General features: G+C 42.3%; 1 protein-coding gene across 10 annotated transcripts in view; it reads left to right on the top strand.

The window, feature by feature from the left end:
* The first annotated feature begins 1690 nt into the window (after nucleotides 1-1690).
* SLC44A5 (solute carrier family 44 member 5) overlaps nucleotides 1691-23119 on the top strand; it is a 316589-nt gene continuing 295160 nt past the window's right edge. For 7 of the 10 annotated variants that reach the window (XM_070267481.1, XM_070267484.1, XM_070267485.1 and 4 more), the window contains exon 1: nucleotides 6827-6926. Coding sequence is in view for 2 of the 10 variants with exons in the window: in XM_023641846.2 (XP_023497614.2) it covers nucleotides 2093-2126 (34 nt within the window). In the remaining 8 variants the exon portion in view is untranslated. Of the gene's footprint in view, nucleotides 2127-6824; nucleotides 6927-23119 lie in introns of those variants that run through there. The other 3 variants (XM_023641846.2, XM_070267486.1, XM_070267482.1) reach the window with 3 other exon arrangements.

The raw sequence follows: 23119 nt of genomic DNA on the forward strand, positions 1-23119 counted from the left end.
AAATGATGTAAAGTAAGTGAAAGCAATGAATAAACTGTAAGACATTATCCTAATATAGGCAATAATAAGTACTTAGTGATAAAATATGAACATATAAAATAGACTATTTACAAACCAAATATTTACACACCTTAAGAGTTGGAAGAGATGACAGAGTAGTTTTGAGTTAAATCAGAGACAGCTTTTTGGAAGAGGAACATTTTGATCGAGTCTGATTTCTGGCCATCCATCTGAGAATGGGCCTATTTTCTTAGTTGAAATAAGCTTGCTTTTTGTGTTTTATTTCTGATGCATACCTCTATTGTGAGAAGAATTGGGGGTTTCTCATGTTCTTCAGATTACTTACTTCAGTATAATACATCATATAAAAAATTTAGAGAGTGAAAAAAATAACTTGTGAAGATTTTGTCACTAGAATAACTCAGGATGTTTATTAGTGTTGGAAGGAATCTTTGTGATGATATTTTACAAACCAGAAAACAGAAGAACAGAGGAATTAAAGGACTTCTGCAAGTTCTCAAAGCTATGAAGTTGCAGGGCCGGAACTCATACCAGGGGTTTGGACTCCGGGGTTCTTTCTGCTGTGCCACGTTGATACTGGGGCGACTTCTGGCTGGTGGTGCTGTTTCGAGTCATTGGATGTTTATTAATCAGACTGGGCTGGGAACATAGGAGGAGGAAAGGAGAGGTGTTAATGAGATCGCTGTGAATTAGAAAGTGGGTTTTTGGGGAAACCTCAGCTCCTATAAAGAAAATAAATGATTTTGCATCCTTCCTTCACACTGGAAGCCCCCTCCCCACCCTACCCCTTCTGCCATTCTTTTGAAGCCCGGTGACTACCTTTACGTTCTCAGATGTGTCTTAAACTTTTTGCATGTCCTCGCAGTCCTGGGACACTGGTGAGATTCCTTCTCCGATCAGCACGCTAGGGGAGGACAGCTCCTTCAGCAAAATGAAAACTTTCAAACCCTCAATCAAAGCAAGAAACAACGCGGCCACTGGAACAAAGTTTCTACTGGGGGCAAGAAATCACTCCTCCCCGTCCCAGTTCCTCCAGCGTCTGAGAACGCGAACTTGCTTTCCTTTTTTCCCACAGCCCCAAGGGAGCTGTGCCGTCTTCGCTATTAAGAGGTTTAGGGCCTGAACTAGGTCATTCTTCCAGGTGTCTGGAGGCGGGCTGCCTCTGGAATTTAATTTCTCTGCTCTCCACCAGCCTCCAGTGTCCCTCTTCCCTTCTCGGTTCCGGAGGGGCAGAGGAAGCCGCGTGCCCCAAGGCTCATCGCCCGCTTGGAATTCGCGTTTGGTGCCCGGGAGGAGGCTTTTTGGGGAGGACGGCAGCGGGGCCCGGTCGCGAGTGCCGGTGCCTGTCCTGCAGTTGGCGGAGTTCTTGTTGGCATATGGAGACGGGTGCCTTTCGCGGGCCCACCCTGCCTCCCACATCGCGACTTGCCTCCTTGGAGGGGGCTTCGGAGGTCCAGAGGCAGGCAGGCAGGCAGAATTCGGGCTCCTCCAGAGTCGGGCTGCCTGGCTTTCTCCTCCCCGGTCCCAGATGGCCGTGGGCTCCACGCTGCCCCTAGCAGCCCCCCACCGCCACCGCCGCCGCCTTCCCCAGCAGCGGCTGCTGGGTGACGGCGCCGTCACTGGTTGGATTGGAGCTGGCAGCTCAGACGGGACACCGGGGGGGGGGGGGGGGGGGAGGGGGGGAGGGAGGGTGTGGGAAAGGGGGAGGTCAGCGCTGGGCGGGCGCTCGGGGGACCCAGCGCTGCCCCCTCCAGCAGCAGGAGCAGCACAGCAGCATCAACAGCCGCCGCCGCAGCCACAGCGGCCGCAGCAGCGCGAGCGCGAGGCTGGCAGCGCGGCGCGGCCGAGAGCAGAGGGGCGGCGGCGCCCGCCCCAGCCGAGCCGAGCGGAGCCGAGCGCGCAGCCGGGCCGCCGCCGCCGCCGCCTCGCAGATGCCATCACAGCAACAAAGAGCTGGCTGAGCTGAGAGCAGCGGCGGGAGCTGGCCTGGAAGCCACGGCGCGGGCTCGCGGAGCTAGGCGGCAGCGGGAGAAGGCGCGTGGGGGGTCTGGGGGAGGGGAGGGGACAGAAGATGGCCAAGAAGAGAAAGCCCCCCAGCATCAAGGGTGAGTGCTGCTCCATTCCCGCCTCGCTGCATCCCACCTCCCACCCATCCGCCCCTCGGGCCAGCCTGTTTACATCCAGGCTAGACCAAGCGGAAGGCTGCCTGCGGGGAAGAGTTTGCCTTCTCCGGGAGGTGGGGCCACCTCGGCGCTGCTGCACCTCCCTTTGCCTCCGGGGAGACTCTGACAGGAGTTTGTCCCTTTTTTGTTACCTGGAGACTCTTTCTCTCACCCCACCCCTTTCCTACTCCACGAGCTTGGATATCTGTTGCACCTCCCCCCAGCCCCCTTCTCCCGTCCCCCCCCGCAGGGCAGTGCGGAGGGAAGCGACTCTTGCCTCCTAGTGTCTCATCCTTTTTGGAATCAGGCTGTGTGCGCGCCTGTGTGTGAGAGAGAGGAGAGTTTTTCCTGGTCTCTTCTATTCCCTCCTCCCAATCTTCCCCCTCCCTCCGCCTCTTTATCCCTAGGCTGACAAGTTCTGCATCCATTTTCCCAACCTCCATTCTCAGGAGGAGATAGGAGCTGTCGGGCTCTCCTTTTCTCCGATCGCCAAGAGGACTTGCTGCCGGCCGGGTCCATGCAGGCTGTTTCCCCATTCCCGACCTGCGAAGGCGGGCAGTGACTCCAGATGAGCAGTCCCCGCTGCTCCTTTGGAACCAAGGGCTTCCAAAGTTGGAAAGTTCAGGAGGGGGAGACGCAGTGGCAGGGAGGACAAGGAAGAGCTTGTGGCTGGGGTGACTTGAGGCATCGCTGCGTGGTCCGGAGCTAGTCTAGGAGGGAGCCTCCTGGGCGGCCTGGAGCTTAGGGGCGTCCCTAGGACGCGCAGAGCTGGGCGCGCGGGGAGCAGGTGCACCGGCCGCTGGCGCCTGCAGCGCGGACTCGCAGAGGTCGCGGCTCGCAGGCTCCCGCGCTCCCGCTGGGAAACAGCGGTGGCCAAGAGGCAGTCCGCAGCGCTGCGCAGGGATGGGAGCCGACCCCACGCCGCGCGCCGGCAGGAACGCTGAGCGCCCGGAATGGGACCCGAGCCTTGTGGAGAGGAGGAGGGGGCAGCGTTTGAAGCTGGATTTGGACCCAATGGGCCTAACGGTCCCGGAGGCGAAGACTCCTTGCACCTTGTGGTTATGTAAAATAGGACCAGGACTCTGAGATGGGAGGGGGTGCATAATTGAATATATCAGCTTGGTTTACAGAAGCGCGCTTGGCTTTGGCGTGCTTGCTTTTTTCCCCAAGTCCTGCTTGTGGGAGCTGAGCTCCACTCTAGAGGTCACTAGGGGGACACAACTTTATCTCGGTGCTTCCGCTTGCTTTTTAATTTCTCTGGGGTACTCAAATCACTTATTGGAAAGGGTTGAACACCATGATTCTTAATCTTTTGGAGACGTTACTACAAAACACCTGAGATCTTCTGTTTGAAACTGTCATATATGTATAATAATTTTATTGTAATGTACTTCCTTAAAAATATTACAGTTCCTATAAATTAGAAGAGGCTTTAAACCTAATTTTTTCCCTCTCAATGAATTAGTACCTGTTTATAGTGGTAGACTGCTAGAGAAAGAAGGAGAAAATAGATTCATCTACCAACAGCTTCCTCGCTATAATATCAAAGAATTAGTCTAAACCGAGATTGGCAAGGTGCATTAGCTGCACTTTTGGTTCGCTCCTTTTTTGTGGAACCATATGGCACGATGAGCGAAACAGAAGGATTGGTTTTCAGCACTGCTGATGTGGCTATCCATTGGCAGGAATACACTTCATACCCACCCCAAACCTTGCAGATTGTAAATGGTCCGTGCAGAGTGGAAAAAATTTTACAGTTTTACAGTACACGCTAGCTGGAGACAGTCTTACCCTTGAAATTAATCTTGGCAGAAGCACAGAAAGAGACAAATGAGACCAAATTAATGAGAAGTGAACTAGCATAGGAGGTTTGATGAAAAAGACACCTCCTCTTTACTCCCTTAAAAAACACCAAGAAGTTTTTGTTTTGTATGCCACAACGGGATTGTGGATATGTATTTTCTTAAATTTGATAGTGAAATAATTGAAGAATGGTAGTTAATAGAGTTTTGTCATTTAAATGTTAACAGTTCCTCTGGAAGAGTTAATAATCAAGCTTTCCTAGGACACGTGGTCTCAAGAAATTTCATTTTAGTTCTTTCAAAATAAGGTTTTCTCATGCTACATGTTTTTCTTAAAGGGAAAGTTATATTATTTAGCTCTTACTGACTTATGTATTTTCTCTCTCTATTTACAAATGTTCAGTTTGTTTAAGCAGTTATGTAATATTTCTTGGAAGGAATGGTATCTTTTTTTTAATCCTTGTAGTTTCACTTTAGCAAAGCAGGATTACTTGTGATATTTTACAGATAACAAAAGCAAACTCAAGAAGTAGTATTCCATTGACTTGCCTCAATTCTGCCTTTTAAAGGGAGAGCTCTACAAAATCATCTGACTGCAGGCTGACTGAACTGCTCTCAGACATCTGCTCCTAAGCTGCTACCAACTAGACTGGGACCGCTTGGTAGAAAACCAAATTGCTAAATTGCTAAGCTATTTTTTCTTTTTGGCAGGCTGCTAGGCTGAACTTTGCTGGATAATAAACTATAGGTTTAGCAATATTCCGCGCTGTGGTGGTTATCCTCTTACGAGAACCTCTGCTCTGCTTAGCTACACAGCGTGTGGGGAGAGATCATTCGTTGGAGCATGTGACAGGCAAGTTGCTCATTGGCTTCTGAAGTCCTAGCAGCAGAGACTACAGACCTACAACAGCTAGAAATTGGCCAAAGGGAGATGCAGTTTCTTAACATGGACAGAAGAGTAAGATGAGTTGGCAGTGTTTCTCAAGGGTTACTAGCATTCATTTGTGACACCACATCGAAAGGACAGCTCTTCAAAGTTAAATGGAATATTTATCAATCCAATGTTTATAATATTTTCACGAAAAAATGCTGTAGTCCATGATCAATAAGTTAGTTACGTTAACTATAGTGATGTAATCCCCCCGCCCCGCCCCCCCCCCCCCCCACTTTTCCAATACTATTACAACAAGGATTTCTTACTCACTTAAGTTTAAAGGTTAAGTTGTGCTTGGATTCATTTATTTATGCATTCATTCAGCACACCAGGTTATGTGCAGTGCAGTAGGGATGCAGTGATGAATAAGATAGATGATAAGGGTGCATTAGGAGGGAACCTGGGAAGAGCAGGTAATCAAATACAGGAATGAGAAAATTTCACAGTGGTTAAGACCATGAAGAAAACAAAATAGGATGATGTGCTAGAAAGTGACTGTGGGGTTACTTAGATTGTCTGAAGAGGTGACATTTGAGCTGGGAACCAAATGATGAGGAGGTAATTTGCATAGCAAGAACTGGAATATAGCCTGTAGGCTTTAAGGCAAGAGTGGGGTTGGAGCTTTGCACATTCAAGTACAGAAGGAAGGCCAGTCTGGCTGGAGCGTAGTGTGTGTGGTAGAGACAGATACGGAGAGGCCAGATCTTTTTGACCCTAAGGAGTTTAGATTTTATTTTAAGTGCAATAGGAAGCCAACTGGATACTCGTTGGATGTTTGGGGTTACATTCCTATCCTGGGGGATGATTTCCGGGACAGCAGCTTTCCTACCTCAGCTCCCTAGCCCTAGTAAAGCCACTCAATGGATTTGACTTTTCTAAAAGGTCTAGTTATACTCAGAATCCCCTCTTACTATTCATCAAAACACCTACAATATTTTGGGCTGAGATGTTGATAGCATTTCTAGGAATCTCTCCTTAAAAAACAATTCTAAAGAGAATGAGGATTAACTCAACATTTTAGTAAAAGTGATCGGGTTAGGCACCCACCTGGCCAGCCTCTCAAAGCCTCTCCTGTAATGTTAGAAGGGAGGACTATAAAGAGTCTGGAACATGACTGTGCAGTGGGCGGAATGTGGAAGGCAGCAGAGGGGCTCCTAGGTAACGGAAAGGGGTCCATGAAAGAAGAAGGATGCTGGGAAAGGGGACATGGGAAAGCCTCTAAGACAACATCAGCCAATTCAAGATTTTGCCAAGAGGAGCAGAAGCCTGATGTGAGAGTGTTCCAAGGAAACACTATAGTTCAAGCACAAAGGCAGTTCAAATCAGGCACATTTATGCTCTTGACTGATCTACTTGTGAAGTATTTATGGCAATAAAAGCATACCGGTTTTTAAAAGATCTGTTTGATTTTACTTAATCTTTATTAGGTTGTTCGTATGGATTACAGAGCTCACAGATGAAAATAGCAAGAAAAAATTAAGAGAAAAACTGCCATATTTTGGAGGTAGCTGCTTGACAGCTAGTTAGCAAGGAAATTGTGCTCTTGGGGGTCTCAGACCTTACTGTAGAGATTTTGGCAGCAAGGAAGTGGGGTCTGTTGGATGCCTTTCTGCCCCCTAAGCATTTGTGACTAGAAAGTGCCATGATATTTAGGGACGATACATATAATAATCATTTTAAAGCTCTCCACTGCCTTCTCTCACCTCCAAACCTGCTTCTTTGCCAAGGATTAATAACGAAAAAGAGACTGAGAACTTTTGTAGCCTCATGGCTTTCTTGAGTACCCTCCCCTCTTTCTTTGTACTCCAAGTGTCTCTGTTGAGGCTGGCAAGGTTGGTAATACCTCAGAGAATATGTGACTAGGAATGGATCTGGCCTTTAGTGATACTGTGACACAATGTGTTTATGACATCAGCTTTTTTTCATGGTATTGAGAGTCATAGTATGTTACAATTAGAAGGAATGCTCAGTGTTTATAGTGTTATTGGAGGAATGATATAGTAAGAGGTGAGTGATGCTGCCAGATACGAATAGTCTATGTCGATAAGGAATTTGGTCAAGTTTATTATTTGTAAATACATAGTCTATATAAGTGAAGATATACATCTTGATTTTATACGTATGTATATATATATATATATATACCTTGAATTTGGTCAAGTGTACTATTTGTAAAGACATATTCTATATAACTCAAGATATATAGATATATCTTGATATATGTAAAATATAGCTCAGCTCCCAACTTATATTCAGACTTCACACTTTATACATGTGAGCATTGTAATATCTGCATTTTACATGAGGAAATTGAGATACAGAGATATTAGGTACTTTCTCGAGGTCTAAGAATAAATTATGTACTGTGAATGGAGGCCTAACCAAGTCCCATGACTCTTTTCCCCTTGTCTACATCCAATATTCTAATATCCGCTCACTCCTCAGGGTCTATCAAGTCTAACATAGAAAGGTAGATCATCAGCTTTTTTCCTGTTGACTCAGAGGATGATATATCTAATACTTTCATCAGGAGTATCAGAATTTTATTGTTTGTGATCCACTTTTAAAATTAGAAATACATTGCTAACAAAATGTAGGCTAACTGCTCGCACCTGCTAAGATGATATTGTGTAGAGGTTTCAGGGCTCTCTAGAGATAGGGAGGCAAGACAAGGGGAACAAATGTTCTCACTTCTTGAGCTGGTATAAGCAGGAAAAGCCGCATCTGGGTCAATGCCGAGGTGGATTGGGCTTATTTTGCCATTCATGTGGTAGGCCGTTTGACTGCTGTGGTAGCCTGCCTTCAGGATGGGCTCAGTGTTCTTCACCCACTGGTATTCACACCCTTACATACTCCCTTGATATTCAAGTGGAGATTACAAGTAGGAAGTTGGCGATACGCGTCTGGAGTCTGGGAGAGAGGCTGGGACTGATGATATGAATTTGGGAGTCATTGGCAGATAGGTAGTATTCACACCCTTACATACTCCCCTCTCACACTGAATCCGGGCTGCCCTGTGTGACCAGTAGAGTACAATAGTAGGCCACGTCGCACATAAAAGACGTTGTGGCTTCCACCTTGGTCTTGTGTATCCTTTGCTTTCTTATACTGCGTACTTTGGGCAAAACCAGCTGCCACATTGTGAAAACATTCAAGCATCCCTGTGGAGAGGCTCATTTGAGCAGGGACTGAGGCCTCCTGCTAAGAGCCAGCACTACCTTGCCAGCCATGGGAGTGACCTAGCTTGGAAACAGATCCTCCAGCCCAGTTAAGCCTTCAGTCATCATAGCCTCAGCCAACATCTGATTGAACTTCATGAGAAACCCTGACCCAGAACTGCCCAACCAAGCTGCTTCTACATTCCTCTATTGCAGAAACTGTGAGAGATGATAAATGGTTACTGTTGTCTTAAGCCACTAAATTTTGGGAGTAATTTGTTACATAGCATTAGATAATGAATACATCCGTGGTTCATTATTTTTGCACCTCTATCTTGGGAGGTAGGGACCCTCTCATTGGTGTGTAAATATTAGGGGAGACTAATTTGTGTGTGAAAGAATATTTTTAATGCCCCCCATAATGGAATTAATTTACTTATTTGTACAATTACTTTAGGGTTTCCCCTGCACCCTGCCTGCCCCTTCCAGGCTCCTGAGAATGGAAGGAACACTGTAATTCCCAATCTGCATCACTAGTCCTTGAGCTCAGACCTCTTTCCTACTTTAGTGAGTTGGAGTGAAAGGGGCTGAAGTTCTCTTTTCCTGTTTCCCTTGAGTTCCTTTTAGCAGCTTATTTCCTCCTCCACTCTTTTGGTCCTCATTCCTAGCCCCTTTTATTCACTTAGTTTAGAAGGTAACTTCCAAAGAGATACCCACCAAACTAAAAATCAGAGAGACAAAAAACCCCACAAAAGTCCTAAAATCCCCCAATAGCCCAGGACTTCACAGTCTTCCCAAACTGAAAAGAGAAAAAGTCCCTTAAAACCTAAAATCTTCCAATAAAAGCCTCTCCAACTATATTTATCTACTCCTCTATACTGAAGTAACCCTTTCCCTCCCAGCCCAACTAGTCTTTTGATGTATAACCAGGAGAGTGAGAAAGAGGATAAAGGGAAAGATATCCCAGGGTGTGATGTTAGTCCATTGTATCTCACTCATTCATTTATTCCTTCATCCATTCGACAAAGATTAACTGAACTCTTACTCTGTGGTAGGCACTATTTTAAGTGTACTCGGGATGCATCGGAGAACAAAACGGAGCCTTTGTGAGGTTTACAGTCTAGATAGGGAGGACAGACAATGAATAATAACATAATAAACATTTACATTACTGATATTAAAAGTTCAAAGGTGCTATGAGAAAAAAATGGAGCGCGGTTAGGGGTATTTGGAGCACGGGCAATGGGATGACAGGAGAGGGCCAGCTGTAAGTATTAACAGAATGGTTAGGTAGACCTAATTAAAAAGGTAATATTGAAGGAAGTGAAATAGTTATTTATGGAAGGGGAAGAATTTTCCAGAAAGAGAAAAGCCAGTGCAAAGACCCTAAGGCGAGAGTATACTTGGCATGGCTGATGAACAGAAATGATGCTGAGTGGGACTGGTGAGGGGAAGAGAAATAGGAAAGGGGGTCAGAAAGATGAGGGCAGACCAGATCATATTTAGCCGTTTAGACAGTTTTAAGGACTTTGGCTTTAATCCTGAGTGAACTGGGGTACCATTGCATATTTCAAACAGAAGAGTGATATGATATGACTTATATTTTAAGAGAATTGCTGTGGCTACTGTGTTGAGAGTAGGGGCAAGGAGAGAAGCTGGAAGACCTGTAAGGAATCTCTGCAATATTTCAGTTGAGAGGTGATGGTGGCATCTACTAGGGTGGTGGCAATAGAGGACATGAGAAATGGAAGGTACTGAATATATTTTGAAGGTGGAGCTAATACGGTTTCCTGAACTAACAAGATGTGGAGAGCGAGAGAAAGATAGGAGTCATGGACGACTCCACAATTTTTGGCCTGATCAACTAATAGGGTGGAGTTGTCATCAACTGGTATTGGAAGATTATGGATGGGGCAAGTTCAGGGAGAAGGATTAGGAGTTCAGTTTTGGGCTCATTTGGGTTTGAAACATTTATTTGATATTCAAGTGGAGATTACAAGTAGGAAGTTGGCGATACGCGTCTGGAGTCTGGGAGAGAGGCTGGGACTGATGATATGAATTTGGGAGTCATTGGCAGATAGGTAGTATTCGAGGCTGCAGACCAGATTACTCACTAGAAAGTGAGGGCGGACCGAGATAAATGATCTGAGCCCAGGGTTACTGCATTATTAAGAGGAAGGGGAAGAAGAGGAGGAAATCAGTAAAGGAGATTGAGAATGAACAACTGGTGAGTAAGGGGGGAAATCAAGAGAGTGCGGGGTCCTGGAGCCAAGGGAGAAAGTGCATTAGGAGGAAAAGAATAATCAGCTGTGTCAAATGCTGCTAATAGGTGAAGTGAGATGAGGGCTGAGAAATGACCACTGGATTTATTAATGTGAAGATCACTGAAGACTTTGACAAGGGCAGTGCACGTGTAGCCTGTGGCAGCCATGGTCTGAATGGAGTAGGTTAAGAGCAAGCGGGAGGAGAAGAATTAGAGACAGCATAGTCGGCTCTTTTGAAGGGTTTTGTTGCAAAGAGAGCAAAGAAATGGTGTTGAGGCTGGCAGTGGGAGGTGGAGTCGAGAAAAAAATTGCTTTTTTAAGATGGGAAAAATGATAGCAGATTTCATTTCTTGATGCTTGTTACTAATTGCTTTTTGAGGTGGTCTTTATCCTCTCTTTCACTATTTTAAATTTTGGCAGCTTTTTATGATAGTTTCCTAGGGAGGTAAGGAATTAGTGTAGAATACTTTTATATCACTTGGTTATAAGGCTGTTTTTTTAATCTGTATTTTATTTCATTAAATACATTGGCTTTTAAAGAATATTAAATAGAATATTAAAAGAGGTGTAGAAATGGACTTCCTGACAGAATATTTAATAAAATATGTCACAATAGGAGAAAGTTGCCAGGAAAGAAAAGTCTGTCAGTCAACATGTTGCTGGCTGTAGCAGTCCATTCTCTCAGCTGGAAAGCTCAGAAGGAAGGAAAGAAAACTTAAGAAATATTTCATGTAGGGCCTAGCCTCATGGTTCTCCATCGGAGGCAAGTTTACAGTGTCTGGAGACATTTTTGATTGCCATGACTGGGGTGGTCCTATTGGCCTCTTGTGGGCAGAGACCAGGGATGCTACTAAACATTCTATAATGTCCAGGACAGCCCCCCAGAACAAAGAATGTTCTGGCTTGAATTGTTAGTAATGCCAAGGTTGAGAACTTCTGGCGAGCTGCATCACTTTTCCATTCTTCCAGAGAGAAGCTAGGAAGCTACCTCTGAAAAAGGAATCCAAAAGAACCTGCTCTACCCAACCCATTGTTCTATCTTTAGATGAGGCACAGCTTTTCAATGAATAATTAGTGTTCAAAATAAAGACATTTCTTTTTTTGCCTTTCCTGTCTCTTTGCCCCCTCTCTTCTCTTTCTTTCTGTTGGTTCCCATCATATATTACAGTTTTGATAAACTTGGGTAGTTTCCCACTAGGGCCCAAGATGTTAGAGGAATATTAAAGTCAAAGTAAGAAATCCTTGGTTCAATTGAGCAACCACACTTTCCTGTGGCTGATTCCTATTCTGCATCCACCTGATGACTTTGTGAAAGAAAGGATCAAGGACAGGGTGATTGTTAAGCTTTCCCTTGACAGCTTTTTAATGTGAAAGGACAGGTGGCCTGCTAGCCATCTTTTCTGTGGCTTCTTTTGGCCATTAGGACTTCAGAGGAGAGCTTCACTCTCAATAACCCTACCTTCAAGGTGTGCTGTATCTGATAAGGAAGACTGAGAAAAGTCAGGACTGCTCCTAAGTGCCTGTTGAGTGAAAATTTTCCTGTAGGATCAAAAATTAAAAATCCAGCTTTATAAGAAGAAATTTAAAATTTATGCATTTTAAAAACTTGAAGGATAAGTTCTTTATGTAAATTCTATAGTTCACTGGATTGTGTTTCAATGTTCAAATCCAGAGACAAAAATATGATTTTTAAATTGACATTAAAATTTTATTAAAAATTTATTATCCCTCCAGATTTGCCTTACAGAAATTTCAAATGTCATTTTAGAGTTAGCGTATGGTTATATATATTTTGTAAGTATAGTTTAAAACTATTCAAAGTCATAAAATGGAAAAACAAACTGTAAAAGCTGCTTAATGGACATTCATACTTCATGAATTCTAGTATTAACAGTATCTTTCACTTTGAATTAAGCTCTTTTTTCTTCTTATTCACTGTTCTCATCCTCTTATTCACACTTCTTCTGCTTGGCTGCACGAGAATGCTATCACATTCTTTTCCCATGGCAATGACATTGATTCTGCTGATTTAACACCTTTACTGTAGTGAAAGAATATCTGTGACTAAAGAAGGACCATTATGTTGTTTAAAAAAATCTTTGGTCATAAATAAATATGTCCAGGGATATCTCGGCTGTGTGAGGTAGGATAGACTTGAAGTTACAAAGAATAGCTTTGGGATCCTCCCCTCCCCTCATCCTTCTTAACCATTAAGAGAGACTTACATTAAAATGTATACTTTGTGGGGCTGGCCCCGTGGCCGCGTGGTTAAGTTCGCGCGCTCCGCTGCAGGCAGCCCAGTGTTTCGTTGGTTCGAATCCTGGGCGCGGACATGGCACTGCTCATCAGACCACGCTGAGGCAGCGTCCCACATGCCACAACTAGAAGAACCCACAACGAAGAATATACAACTATGTACCGGGGGGCTTTGGGGAGAAAAAGGAAATAATAAAATCTTTAAAAAAAAAAAATGTATACTTTGTAAAACCTTATGGGAACTCTGCACTGTATAATTATCACACTTCCCATAAATAAACTCCATTCAGTAATCTATGGAAACAACACAAAGACAAAAGGACATATGCTTCATGTGCCTAATTCTAAGATCAAGACTCCTATGTTTTAACCTCTACAAATTCTCGCTACCTCATTCTAAATTAATGGCTTTGGTAGGACAAAGAGCAAGCAAATTAATTATACATAAGTTTGTATGAGTCAAAAGAGGCATGTGACCTATTTAACCTATTTGGGAACCAAACCATTTTCAAGTTTTTGGCAGGATTAAATGGTAGAAAAGCATATTAATAAGACATAGCTCATGAAAGCAAGTCTTTGAGGAATGCTAATGGGCAATATTTTTAGCTGATTGTTGATATTATGTTAAAGGACTGGAATATCTTTTGAATATTTAGAATTTTCATGTGTCTAGACTTCTTTTCCTTCAGTTGGCCCTATTTAGTGAGGTTTGATGCTGCATCTTGTATTTCTGAAAACTGGGTTTTTGTGTGTATTGAGGCTGAATAATCTTGAAAACTGCCGTTGTCAGACCAGTGTCTCAGTAACCATCAAGAAGACCACTGGGGGCAGGAAGGTTCTTAGGGGGTATCCTTGGGTAGCTTTATGGGAGGGCTCTTTATGAGGGATTTTCTGAACAAAACGTGCAGTCTTTTCATTCCTTTAGATATGCTAAAGCTTTTTTTTTGGAATCAGCCAGATCCTGAGGCGCTCTCTATCCAGCTTGTTTTATTTGGCTCTGGGAGAAGTGCTTTTGCTGATTTGTGCTCAGCTATTGTAACGCTGACCGGCATTGAGAAAATTAACACAGTATTAAGTTCAAGGAGGTTATTTCTTGTGCTGATCACCATTTTACAAAATATCTGTGTTATAAGTACCTGATGGAGAAGCTTCTCTGAAATGTTACTACAGAACAATGGACAAAGTCAATCACGGCACTTACTGTGTTTCCCACTGTGGGTAGACAGCTAGAAAGCTCGGAATGGCGTCTGAGCCCATTTCTTGCACAAGACTGTGGGTTCATAAGTCGTGCACTTGTGCATTAATTTAATTTTTCCTATCCTTCTTCTTCTTTTCCCCTCATTGTTTCTTTATAGACTTTGTTATGTTGAATTTTATGTATTTTTATAAACTACTTTAAATCTTCTTGAAACAAGATGAATTATAAACAAATTAATACTGGCTTAGCCTAAATTCATAGAGATCAAATGATCTACTCAAAATTATAAACTAGTAATTTGCAGAGCCCGCATTTAAACTGAGATGTAGCCCTAAACAATTTTTTTTTTGCATAAAATAGAACATTGAAACAAATGATCCTACCATCCTAACCCAAATTCTTATTTGCAGGTTACCATCTAGTCTTTGTTCATGTACAATTTTCCATAGCTGCGATTTTATTTAATGGCATCTTTATCCACCTGGTTGCACAAGCTGAATCTGGAGTTATCCTTGACTGTCTTTTCCAGGCCTCTGCTCAACCCTGATTAAGTCAGTCACCACTATTGATCCCAAATATCTACTTTTCTTTACCTCCACGGCCACAGGTATAATTCAGTGCTCATCATTTCTAGTATGGATTAGAACCACTTACACACTGACAGGTCTCCTTGCATTAGGCCTAAATCGCTTTCAATTTATTTTTCACGTTATTGCAAATATGATACTCCTAAAAGGCAAATTTGATCACTTTACACCCCTAAAACCCAATAGTAGCTCTCCAATACCTACCCAGGACAAAAATCAGAATTCCACATCAAGGTATATAAGACTCTCTAAGTTCTGACAAATGATTACCTTTCATGCTTATTTCCCACCACTTCCCACATCCATCCTAAGCTTAATGATCCCACCATTCTAATACCGGGGGCCACACACATTCTTTTATGCTTCTTTGCCTTGGTGATGCCGGTTTTTTCTTTTTGTAATGCTGAAAATTCCTTTTTACCCTTTAAGCCTTATCACAACTGTCGCTATTTTGCATGTAAAACATTCTCCATCTTCCCCTCTGACACTCTCCACACTGCTCCCATCCCTGCTGGCACAGTTAAGCACTTCCTCTTTGCTGCTCCCATTACATCTTGTACAGATGTCTTTTAGTGCTCCTTTATTGATTTAAAATGTGGAGTTTACTCTCTATCTCCTTTCTCAGTCCTCCTGTGGTCCTTCAGTCCTGTCTCTGCCCTGAAGCAAAAGGAACCAAAAGCCTGGCAGGAAATCAGTCAGTGGTTTAACATCCTAGGGTCACAGCATCACTGTAGCTTATTCCCGCCTCCTATTGTTCTGGTGACGCTATTGGGCAGTTTCAGGCCAGCCAGTCTGTGCTTGGTGCCTGAGAGAACAGTGCACTATTCCCAAGCTAGTCAGCTAGAAACTTTCCACCTTCCTAGGGCTACTTCCAATCTTTCTGCATCTCAGATCAGTTTTCCTGGACCAAACCCAGCTGTGTAGCTTGGAATTGGACCTGAGTTTATGGGATTGCAACAGGAGACTGCTCCCTCAGTGCATGAGATTTGCCAGGTGCCTGTTTGCATTCCACTTGTCTAGGTCCCTCCGTAGATACCCACTTCTAGGCTATGAGTTCCTTGAGGGTCCTGATTGTGTGATATTTATCCTTTCACCTAAAATATCCAGTATAATTCTGGGCATATCACAGATACTAAATGAATATATTATTGAATGAATCAAGCATATACATTTCTTTGTATTTTTATATACTCTGTAATCTTAATTTTAATGGTTTGATAATGTCCAATTGCATTGTTTTAAGATAACTAGCACAATTAACTGAATTTTCTAGATTTTCTCTGCAAATATAATGGACTAACAAATGTGTGTGTGTGTGTGTGTGTTTGCATACTGTGTTGAACTAACTCTTTAGGTTAAAGAGATCCAGTAGCATCTGAGTCTAAAAGTTTTTTATTGTAAAAAAATGTTTGTTTCATGATCCACAGAAAATAAGTAACTCCTGGGTCAGGGGTTTTGAGATGTTTTTGAAACATTGAAATCTGGTATGCTTGCACAGAAAAATTTTGATTTAAAAATGTAGACAATGGGATGGGGGGTGGTGAATAAAGTATGGAAGGCTGCCTGTAGGCAGTGTCTTTTCCAGAGGCTGCATCACTGTCACCTAGAGATAGTCTTCAGTTAGGTCCTAATAAATGACTTTTCCTCATTCAGAAACTCTAAATTTCATTACTCTAGAATTATTTCTTAAATACCTGTAGAGATATTTTCTCTTCCCTCCCTTCTTACTTTCCTTCCTTTGTTATAATTATTTTCTTCTTTTGGGTTAGTCCTGGTTAACAAAAAGTAATTCATTGAAAATGGTTTCATTAAAAACTGCAGATATATAATACCAAGTATAATTTTAAGGATTGTCAAATGAATTTATATATTTGTGTTCCATCTTATATGTTTCACTAAAATCTGAGGCAAAATATTATGCCTTGAAAAATCAACTTGATTTTTAAGTCATTAGTATTTAATATTAAACATGAGTTTAATAATCTTTCTTTTTTACTGAAATGATTTTTTTAAAAAAAGATATCATATTCCTTCTGCCTGTTTCTGTTGCACTGTTAGCTTTCTTTCAAAGTATTAAAACTTTATAAGTGTTAACTCTTTAATCTTCAAGGGGCAGAGAGTATTTGCATGTGTTGTTTCTCCCTTTGTTAAAGATGAAGAAGCATGGAATCTTTGTTGTGTACTATCGATTTACATATCACTCGATGATTTCATTATAATTTTGAATATCATTCTACACTTGACGTAGGGACACTTTTTAAAAGGGTTGACCTATGAATGAAATATTATTGACTGAAATTCAGTTTTCCTAACTTTTAGTCTTATTATTTTTCTATTCTGTAGGCAGTCAGATATTATGATAGAAGATGAGAAAAATTCTATCTTTTAACATTTCATTTGAAGACACTAATGACATTTGGACCTGGCTCAGAAGACGCTTATGCTATATTTAAACATGTTCTTTTTTTCCCTTTTAGAACTTCATTTTTTCATTTCAATTTTTCAAAAGCTGATATATTTCCATTCATGATGACAGTTTTCTTACCTTCTTTAATATTGATTGTGAAATTCATGTGACTGGGGTTCAGCATATTTTTAAAATAATGTAACTTAAAATAGTCATCACTATAGAAGTCTGAAGTTCTAAGGTAGTTTTCAACCAATTTCTGATTAGCAAGCTGTGATAGGTAGTTAGAAGTCATTAGAGTTAAAACTCCAGAGTGTGTTAAAAGTGAGAGAAACTTTACAAATGATTTAGCTTGACTCCCTTTGCAGATGAGTAAACTTAGACTCAGGGAGGTTGTCAGTGTCACAGTCCAATGTACACATCAGGATAGATGTGGAGAGGGCTGATGGCCACTCTGAGTTTATTATAACCAGCGTTTCAGTAAATACATAGCTTACAGCTGTTAAACATACACAGGTGTTCTGGACAATGTAATTAGCAAATGCCAAGAAATCTTAGTGATTTCTCGAGGAGCCCTCCCTTGGCCTCTGTTTGGATATTACCATGTTATTGCTGTGCTCATATATTTTTATCTTGGAGCAGGCAAGGTCTCCTAGGCAACGGCCCCTCCTGCTCCTGATATGGATATCGTGTCTCCATCTGTGCCCCCAGGCGACTGTGCCTGTCTTAGGTTGCTTCCCCCTGGAGGTCTTACCCGTCATTGGCTGACCGGCCTTCTCACCTCTGGGTCACAGTTTCTTGGCAAGCCTTTTCCATTGATTATTAACCCTTCCTGCGTCAGGGGTAGCTACAGAGGTTAAATTACTTTTCCAAAGTTACACAGCCAGAACTTGGACAAGACTAAATTAAAATTCAGACCTTACTTTTAGTCCAATCTTGCTTTTCCCTATGTGCTCTGGAATTGACTCTATTGTCTACGGATGATATGGCTGATGGAGCAACAGAGGTCTTCCATTTATGGCCTGGAATTAGAGTATTGTTGTGTGTGTGTGTGTGTTCACTGTGGTTCCTCCAACCTGAGTGTTAACAGTTAAAGAAAGGTGCTACCTTTGCTGCCCCATACCTTAAGTCTCAACTTGAAGCTTCGTCTGACCTCCCCCCTTGCCGATACTTAATGTGTCCCATACTTTCTTCGGTTTTGCTTGCTATAGCGCTTTTCAAACTGCATTTTGACTGCATGTATAATTGTCTCTCCTACCTACTAGACCGTAAGTTTCATGCCTTTTTACAGGTGTACCCTTGATGGCTACAAGCACAGTGCCTTATTCACACTTAGTGCTCCACAATTATTTGTTGAGGAAATAAATGAATAGTATCTTTTTTGAAAAAGGAAAACATCATGGAGTAGGTATAGGGATCAGATATCCTGTTTTAGGAAGAACAATTCCATATCTCAATTTAGTTTCCTATTATGTCTGGTCACATGTTTTCAAAATGATTTTTCTTAACATTTTTAACAACATCTTCCTGGAGCCAACCCCCTTTTTTTTCTTGACTTTGAGGTCAGACACATGTATTTGAATCCCAGCTGTGTGATCTTGGGCAAGTTACTTAACCTCTTTGAACTTCACTTTCCTTATCTGAGAAATGGAGACTACTACCTGTCTTACAGAACTAGTGTGAGGATTAAATAACAGAACACATGGCAAAGTACATACCATCGTGTGTGTAGTAGGTATTGAATAAATGCTCATTTCATTTCCCTTTCTCCCTACCTCCTTCCCTCTCTTTCTCTCTGCTCCCTCTGTCTTTACCTCCCTTCCTTTCTTCCTTTCTTCCTTCCTTCTTTCCATCCTCCCTCCCTTCCTTCCTTTCTTTCTTCCTTTCTTCTCCTACTTTCCCATTTCTGGAAATGAGAGAACTACAGAAAATTAGAATCATGGTTAGAGCTGGCTTTTTCTTATAGCAAAGATGCTCTACCCAGTAAATTACCCCCAGCCCAGCTTTCCTCCAGGTCAGCCTCTGTTTTTTCACACTTCTTTTTCTCTGCCCTTTTTGTACCCACAACTGACCAAGTTTACCTTCTGTTTCCCACGTTGGCTTGCCTGAAATCCAATTATTCTGCCATATGCCAGATGGTCAACAAGTATTCCATAGCAAGGTACAGAAAAGGGAGTGAGTGAGCACAGGGCAACCTGGAAGTGCCAGAGGCACTAAAACTCCAAGAGGTTGTGTTGATTGCAGAAAGTTGTTCCAGGAGCACAGTCTTTGGAATGACATTCAGGGCTGGCTAATAAGCAAAAGGGGAAGGTCACAGCTGTTTGTTTTTCTTGCTCTTGACTGTTAAGGATGCTGTTTCATTATCTTTCAATCAGGCTATGTTGCAAAATATTTCTATCCAAGATTAGAATTAATATTTAAAACAGGCTTAGTCTGAAGCCCCATAACTGAATGAAAGAAAATCATCAAAGCAAGTTAAATTATTATCAACACAACATCTGAAGGAAAGGTCTCTCTTGACATAGGCGATCTTTCCTAGACACGGAAAGTGAGCCATCATGAGCAGTCAGTGGTCAAGCAGCTGCTGGTGAGGTGGGATTAGATGATGGATCAGTTGGCCAAGAGTTAATAAAGTCTTCAGGAGTGTTTGTCTCAGAGACTGTATTTTATTTCTAATCGACCAGTAACTACCTGTGTGACCTTGAGACCTCAGGTTGTAAAATGGTATCTGTAAATCAGACTGTTGTATATTACTTGTAAATTGTTGCTGCTGTTACTCTTTCTTTGGTTTAAGACCAAACTTGTTTAGGAGGGTAGTGGGAGAGTTCAGGAGCCCTGCTTAATTAGCTTGGTTGGATGCCTCTAATGCCAAATGTCTCAACCTAGGCACTTTTGACATTTTGAGCTGGAAAATTCTTTGCTATGGTGGCTGTCCTGGGCTTTGTAGGATGTTTAGCAGCATCCTTGAACTCTGCCCACTAAATGCTAGTAGGACCCTTTCCAGTTGTGACAGACAGAAATGTCTCCCAACAGAGCCAGATGTCTTCTAGGGGTACCCCCCTCTTCCTTTTTGAAAACCACGGCACTAATGAAGGAGAGAGGAAAGGATGATCATTGTCTATAGACATCTAGACTTTCCTGTGGAGTGACCATGAGACAAAAAAAATCACAAAATTTACTCTATTCCAAATTGAGTTTTCATTCATTCTTTAAGCATTTTGTTGGATGTCTGCTGGCACTGTGCTAGGCTCTGGGGTACATGGATAAGTATGACTTGATCCCTACCTTCAAGGAACTTGCTTTCTACTAAAAGGAGGAAGTAATGCCTGACCAGTTCATCTCCATACAAAGCTGTTAAGTGCAATGATATATCTCAGTCAATATAAGATGGATGAGGCTGCAAAGCTGTGACCTTCCCATTAACCCTAGGGCAAAGGTGGCAGTTAAGGCTTCACTGAGGAAGTAGTAACCATATGAGACTATATCTCAAGTCATCAAACAAAATCAATCTCACTGACATCTAAACTATAAAATTTTGATACTGTATTTTCTGCCTATTGTTTTTATTTTATACGTACATAAAATTTTAGATACGATTAATGTTCCTCTAATGCAGTGGTTCTCAAAGTCTCTTCTTTGAACCAGCAGCATCAGCATCACGTGGGAACATGTTAGAAATGCAAATTCTTGGGCATCACCTCAGACATACTGAACTGGAAACTCTGGGGGAGGGCCCAGCAATCTGTGCTTTTTCACAAGCTCCCCCTCCCACCTTGGGATCATGCTGAAGTTGGAGAACCACTGCTTTAATAATGCACTGATTATTTCTTAAATGTGTTATATAAAATAATTTTTATGAATAAATATATATAAAATAATGTTCTTAAAAGGCAGGATATAATCTCTATACTTACATAAATTCAGCATGTGCTCAGTACCTTTATACGTAATCTCATCTAATCCCACAGCAGCCCTCAGAGGGAGCTTCGTGGTTCTCAGCCCTATGCTAGCTTCCAAGTACTGTGGAGCTTAAACACAGTTATCCAGGCCTTGCCTCGGATCTGCTGAATCCGAAACTACAGGGGTTCTAATAGGCACTGTGACTGAGAATCCCAGAAGTGGGTATTCTTATTTGTATATTTTATATACATGAAAATTGAGTTTTGGAGAGAATACATAATTTGACTAGGGGTTCTGACAGAGGATGAGGCTGAACAAGTGTTTTTCATTATTTGCTCAGCAAATTCTTATTGACATTGAATGATTACTGAGGCTGTCTGACTTCAAGGACTGTGCCCCTAATCATTCAGGTAAATTCTGCTTATGTGATGTATCAGAAAAAAATGTTTTTTTAAAGAGAGAGAAAGCTAATATTTGCAAAGTGATTTACAGTTCCTTTACAAAGCATAACAACCTTGCAGTGTTATTATCATTGCTATTTTACCAATTAGGAAACCAAAGCTGAATAAGATTAAGCAATTTGCCTAGAATTATACAGCCAGCAAGTCCTGAGGCCAGGAGTGAATCCAGGTTTTCTGACTCTAAATTTCAGCTTTTTTCCCACTACTACTTAACTGCAAATTTATGTATAAAGTTAGATTAGGGGAGCTAGTTATGTGACAACTGCAGGATTAATTACCTTCCTGATGAATAAATTTACTTAGAAATTATAAAAACAAAACAAAACTAGCATAGTATCTTTGGTTGGATTTTATTTTTCTAAAATTTAAAGAAAGTGTCAGTGGCTTATCCATCTTTCAAATATGAAGACTCTAGCTTTTCTTTTCTTTCTTTCTTTTTTTTTGAGGAAGATTAGCCCTGAGCTAACTACTGCCAATCCTCCTCTTTTTGCTGAGGAAGACTGGCCCTGAGCTAACATCCATGCCCGTCTTCCTCTACTTTATACATGGGACGCCTACCACAGCATGGCTTTTGCCAAGCGGTGCCACGTCCACACCCGGGATCAGAACCAGTGAACCCTGGGCCACTGAGAAGTGGAATGTGCAAACTTAACTGATGAGCCACTGGACTGGCCCCCTAGATTTTCTAGTTAGCTAATAGATATACTAAAGTGTCCTATTTCATTGCTATTTCAGAATGCATTTACCAATTTTACTATGATAGGGCTTTATATTCTGGTCTGATATGGTTCCTGGACTAGTTTGCGAGTGCGGTGACTGAAGCAGGTGGACTTATTTATAGCAGTAAGAATGCAGTGAGGATAGAGTTGTGCTGCTCTTGATGCCACGACCCTTTTGATTACCTTTGCCTTATGCCCTTTCCACCTGGGCTGGATCACAGAAGCAGCTCAATAAAGGGACAGTTTCTTTCTAAAGGGACGGAACCAATTAGGGTGAGGGCCTTCAGCTCTTTATTTTAATTTCTCCTTTCAGGGTAGTTGGGTGGCAATTCAGAAAGACAAGCTCTCATTAAAGGAGCCTCACTCAAAAGTCGCTCTACCTTTATAACAACACACGGATTGGGAGATCTTCTGTTGTCTTAAAATTTGAGACCTCAAAGTCGAGGACATTGGGTGAAAGTTACCTCCACACTTCAGAGAGGGGCCAGACACAGCCCTGCAGGAGTTACTGAAAGTTGTTCAGACCACCAATCCTGTTCTCTGCCTCTGAGGTTCATTTAAGGCTTTTTGAAGGGAATTCATAGGAGTAGAGAGCATTGTGGCATTTTTCTCCTTCTTTACAGGGAGGGAAGAGAGGTGCTTTCCTCACCCGCCAGTCAAGTGTTGGGGAACCTGAAAGCACTACTTATAAAAGTTAGCATTACCTATGGAATGGTGGATCGGCTTCTCAGCCCACTGGCTAGATGCTTGGAAAACTGCAGAAACTAGTGGCTTTTCCCATGCCTCTACCTTAGCAGAGTGTGAGCATTTTCTTGAGAGAAACTGGCACTGTGGACCCCATAATTTGGAGCAAAGTGTGATAATAACAGATCTCTGCTTCTCTTCTGGGAAAGACCGAGGACAGAAAGCTCAGTAGAGCTGCCCTTGACTGCAGGGCGAGGGGTAAGGGGTTAGTTTGTCAACCTGCACTTCACTACAGTTCTTGTGAACCAAGTGGCCTCTATCTCAGAGGGCTGCCTGCTGGAGCAAAGCAGAAAGAGAGAGCATGGTGTTGGCTGTAACAGGGCAGCTGAAGAGCTCACTGTCCCCTATAGGAAACATGTCGGCCACAGGACCCTGCCGAGGGTCTCCCAAGACTCCACAGATGCGTCTTGTGAGATCCCATATTTGGAAGCCTGCCACGCAGAGTGCATTTAACAGTCAAATGAGAATTATAAATAGGACTTCTGTTTTTGATTCCTGCCATCTCC

The sequence above is a fragment of the Equus caballus genome, chromosome 5 (assembly GCF_041296265.1).
Source record: "Equus caballus isolate H_3958 breed thoroughbred chromosome 5, TB-T2T, whole genome shotgun sequence".
Classification (NCBI taxonomy): Eukaryota; Metazoa; Chordata; class Mammalia; order Perissodactyla; family Equidae; genus Equus; species Equus caballus.